We start from the raw sequence: 5,302 nt of genomic DNA on the forward strand, positions 1-5,302 counted from the left end.
AGTTTGCAGAACTAGGAAAATATTTAATGTTTTTTATATAACTAAATACGAATGCGAGTTTAAGTAAAAAAAAAAAAACAAAAAAAAACAGTCTTAAGGTGTACTCCCTTTTCCATATCCTTATCCTTACAGTAAACAATAAAAAGCAATGACTGTTAAATTCAAACAAAAGGACAATTCAAATAACAGCAAAGGAACAAAACAAGAAATCATATAAGTCACGCATGAGTGTGCGTGTCATGCCGGCTATGGCGTGGATGGCGTAACAATAACAAACAGACCAACAACAATAAAACACAAAATATACATATAATTCTAACAACAAAAGGTGCTAATCGAAGAGGGGTAGCAAACAAAGTTAAGTCGCATGGAAATCCAGAGAAAGTTCTTGGAAGAACAAGTAAACGAAGGCGGTAAAAATATTAAAGGCTAAATTTAGCTAAGCCAAAAGTTACGAGTTGCGAGCACATTTGGGCCTACTGCAAATGCATCTCAGACAGGAATATATAAATATACAATATTTTTTCTATAATTAAAAATACCTATCAGGAGAGGACGAGCCATGATGAAAGCCCAATAACAACTAAGTTTTAGTCAAAGTTTGGTTTCTAAAACGGTTATTTTTTTCCGTTGACTTACAATCGTATATACATATTTATTTGCAAACATTAAAAATTTCTACTCTCTTACTCTCTATGGGCAGCAGCACGCTATTCGCTTTGCAGCAATATCTTATTTATTTAATTTCAGCGATTACGCCCGCTATTCGGAAGATATACTTTCAGACTTCACCCTCTGTCCAGCGGCACTTAATCCGCCGTTGTCGGCTCTGGCACCGTGTAATTGTTTAGGTTATTATAGAAAATATTTAGAAGTGCTCTCTCTTGTCCACACAACCCATGGAAGTCATCCAAATCGAGGCTCCATGTCATGGCGCCAGCATAGCCCTTTTCCTTGATAAAGTCCATTTTAATTTGTACCGATTCCTCGTTTTCGTAGCCAACCCATTGAGTGTCCTTGTACGCATAGGGCACCTTTCCTTGATCATCCCATTCAACGGTCCATCCCAAGGAGGCATTTTGAACCTGGGCACAGATTTCGTAGTAGGCTAGGGCGCCGGCTTCTTGAGTATAAGTTCCTGGGTTGCCCGCGCCAGTGATGGGAGTGCCGAGGGAGTAGTTATGGTTGGATGCGCTGAGTGTAAAACTGCGACCATAGAATGGCACACCGACAACTAGTTTATTTGCCGGACAGCCTGAGTCCTCCCATAGTGCAACACCGTCATGCTTCGGATGTGGAATTCCAAAGTCAATGTCCTATTTGCGAAGTAACTTAAACAGTACTTACCACATTCAGTTTTGCATGCGCTGCATCTTCGTAATCGCGCTTGTAAAGCGGACTGTGTACATCGGCGTAACCGTCCCAAGTGCCGTGCAGGTCATAGGTCATTGTGTGTACGGCATCCAACAGCCTACATTTTTTGTTTCTTAAGTGGTTTACAGTGATTTGATAATACAATATACTCACTCGCACAGTGCAGGTACGTTGTAGCCATCATCAAGTATTGATTGAGCCACGGGAACAGCTATAGTTATTTCCCAACCCTTACCCTCAGCGTCGAAAGCTGTTCGCAATTCCTGCACTAAATAGACAAAGTTTTCTTTATCTGCAGCAGTTCCATTACGATCCGTAGCGCCGGGGTACTCCCAGTCCAAGTCTAGACCATCGAAACCGTATTCATATAAGAATTCTACAACACTGTCGATGAAGCTCTGGCGCCGCTCGGCCAGTGAAACGAGTCCGGAAAATTTCCCACCATCCTCACCCCATCCTCCTTTAGAGACTAGAAGCTTAAGGCTTGGGTTCTTCTCTTTCAGTTGAGTGAAATTGCGGAAACCATTTTGGTTGATATCCACTTCGCTATTCTTTACTAGTACAGACCAATCGGTGTCATTAATTCCAATGAACGAGTAGAGTATATGCGTACACAGCTCAGTTGGAATATTTTCGGATCAAAAACGTCCTATTCCGGGTCGATTGATAGACCAGTCAGTGAAGTAGCAGACAATGCGCGCTGATTGTTCGCTGTTTGCGGTGCCGATGGCCATCGCCGTCAATGCGAAAGTGAGCAGCAAAAGTCTCGCGGAAATACCTGGAGATATTAAAAACAAAACCAAAGGAAAATTAAGTATTGTGCACAACTTGAATTTATTTGAAAGGACGATTTTAGCGGGGGCTTGAAACAAGTCCTTTCATACACAAGTTTATCGAACTAGTTTTTAAAAGCGATATGTACACATGTATATTTATGTGAGTACATAACTACAAAAAAAAACGAGTGTATTGAGCTACACATACACACATATTTATGTATGTAACTGTACGTGTATTATGTAGGTTTCTTTGTTTTCTCTAAAGTAATTTAAATTTAGTGTTAATTGCATTTCTCAATGAATTTGACCGCAACAGTAATTACATAGCATTATATATGCAAACATATGCACACAATCTTAGGGTTAATCATATTTTCAAAGTGGACATAAATTCGTTCCAATTAAATAACAGTTAAATCACAATTTAACAAATACATACGTTATAAGAAATTCTAATTCAACCAGGGACGAAAATAGCAGTCATCTGCTTTTTTTGTTGTTATAAAAGTCCGGGGCGAAATATAGACGTAGACTTAATATGTTTCAGAAAATTGTTGGTGGAAGTAGTAAAATATGTATAATAAATTTTATAATTGCGGTTGAAAACCGCGCTGTTTTTTTGGTAATGCACCCTAATGTACATACATGCAGATATTTATTAAAAAAATTGTATATAAATATCGTCGTTTAAAGTACAAAACCTCGTATCTGACATTTGCTGCCAAAAATTGGATTTGCTAACACAAGCTCTTAGCTCAATCCATATCCATTCGTCCTGAAACATACTAACCAGAAATGCGATTGCTTTATGAACAAAGAGAACCAAGTTGAAATATGAGTGTTTTTACTCTCTAGAAAATTATTTATGCAACCACACACACATACGTAGTTTTACATTATCTTGATACGCGGTTTTGCATTTTGTTGAGGCGCGGTTTCGTACTTTAAACGGAGATATTTATTTGCAAGCATTAAAAAGTTATACTCTCATATTCTCCGTGGGCAGCAGTACGCTATTCGCTTTGCAGCAACATTTTATTTGTTTAATTTTATTTCGATTTACAAAGAGAAACTCACGAGTGATTACGCCTGCTGATCGAAAGATATACTTTCAGACTTAACCCTCTGCCCAACGGCACTTAAGCTGACGTTGTCGGCTCTGGCACCGTGTAATTGTGTAAGTTACTATGGAAAATATTTAGAAGTGCACTCTTTTGTCCACACAATCCATGGAAGTCATCCAAATCGATGGCCCATGTCATGCCGCCAGCATAGCCCTTTTCCTTGATAAAGTCCATTTTAATTTGCACCGATTCCTCGTTTTCGTAGCCAACCCATTGAGTGTCCTTGTACGCGTAGGGTACCTTTCCTTCATCATCCCATTCAACGGTCCATCCCAAGGAGGCATTTTGCACCTGGGTACAGATTTCGTAATAGGCTAGGAAGCCGGCTTCTTGAGTGTAAGCTCCTGCATTGCCCGCTCCAGTGATGGTAGTGCCGAGGGAGTAGTTATGGTTGGATGCGCTGAGTGTAAAACTGCGACCATAGAATGGCACACCGACAACTAATTTATTTGCGGGACAGCCCGAATCCTCCCATAGTGCAAGAGCGTCATGCTACGGATGGGGAATTCCAAGGTTAATGTCCTACTAGCGAAATTACCTAAACAGTACTTACCACATTCAGTTTTGCATACGCTGCCGTTTCGAAATCGCGCTTGTAAAGCGGACTGTGTACATCAGCGAAACCGTCCCAAGTGCCGTGCAGATCATAGGTCATTGTGTGTACGGCATCCAAAAGCCTACATTTTAAGTTTTTGTTTCTTAAGTTTTCTACAGTGATTTGATAATATAATCTACTCACTCGCACAGTGCAGTTACGTTGTAGCCAGCGTCAAGTCTTGATTGAGTCACGGGAACAGCTATAGTTATTTCCCAACCCTTACCCTCAGCGTCGAAAGCTGTTCGCAATTCCTGCACTAAAGAGACAAAGTTTTCTTTATCTGCAGCAACTCCATCACGATCCGTAGCGCCGGGGTATTCCCAATCCAAGTCGAGACCATCGAAACCGTATTCATTTAAGAATTCCACAACACTGCTGATGAAGCTCTGGCGCCGCTCGGCCAGTGAAACGAGTTCGGAATATTTCGCACCACCCTCATTCCATCCTCCTATGGAGATTTCAAGCTTAAGGCTTGGGTTCTTCTCTTTCAGTGCAGTGAAATTGCGGAAACCATTTTGGTCGACATCCACTTCGCTATCCAATACTAGCACAGACCAATCGGTGTCATTAACTCCAATGAACGAGTAGATTAGATGCGTACACAGCTCAGTTGGAATATTTTCGGATACGTAACGTCCAATTCCTGGTCGATTGATAGCCCAGTCAGTGAAGTAGCAGACAGTGCGCGCTGATTGTTCGCTGTTTGCGGTGCCGATGGCCACCGCCGTCAATGTCAAAGCGAGCAGCAATCGTTTCGCGGAAATGCCTAGGGATATTTAAAACAAAACCAAAGGAAAATTAAGATTTTAGCTGGCCTTGAAACAAGTTCTCCCATTCACAAATTTATGAGGCGATTATGTTAACAGTTTGTTGAACTAGTTTTTAAAACTCAAAGTCTACAATTCTTTCGAGTCCGAGGTAATAATCACATATTTTTAGTTAGTACTTTATATTTTTTCTAGTTTTCTTACCCATGATGTATGTTAACGTCTTAGCAGTCGAATGATAATAGGCCTGGTCTCGCGCTCCGTATTTATTTGCAATTAGTCACGTAACTTCTGCCGGTTCTTATATACTTGTACAATAGTTCATACCAGCAAATATTATTTAAATAATTTGCGATTGTCTTATCGCCGTTATGTAGGTCATACATACATACATCTTTGTTTTTGTATGAGAGAAAGTGCATTAGCCTAATAAAACCTCAAGTTCCACTAATCGAGAAAAACGGCCGCCGTGGCTGAGTGGTTAGAGGTACGTACGAGCACTCTGCAGTACCTGGGTTAGATGCCTGGTCGAAGTAACATTTAAATTAGACTAAGAATTAGTGGACGCCCCTCGGCAGGCATTGTCGAACCTCCGAATGTATTTCTGCCATGAGAAAGCTTCTTATCAAATCCATGTGCCGTTCGGAGGTGGTGTTAAAC

At 40.7% G+C, this 5,302-nt stretch overlaps 1 protein-coding gene across 1 annotated transcript; it reads right to left on the reverse strand.

Annotated features, from left to right (window-relative positions):
• Positions 1-687: 687 nt before the first annotated feature.
• Positions 688-4,850, reverse strand: LOC108374124 (probable chitinase 3). The gene is given in 8 exon segments (XM_017630096.1): positions 688-1,286; positions 1,348-1,471; positions 1,528-2,152; positions 2,944-2,957; positions 3,303-3,769; positions 3,831-3,954; positions 4,017-4,641; positions 4,847-4,850. Coding segments are annotated over 8 exon segments (2,460 nt in total). The 3' UTR covers positions 688-809.
• Positions 4,851-5,302: the final 452 nt, after the last annotated feature.

Source organism: Rhagoletis zephyria, unplaced genomic scaffold (genome assembly GCF_001687245.7).
Source record: "Rhagoletis zephyria isolate East Lansing unplaced genomic scaffold, Rhagoletis_zephyria_1.1 Rzeph_scaffold_07373, whole genome shotgun sequence".
NCBI lineage: Eukaryota > Metazoa > Arthropoda > Insecta > Diptera > Tephritidae > Rhagoletis > Rhagoletis zephyria.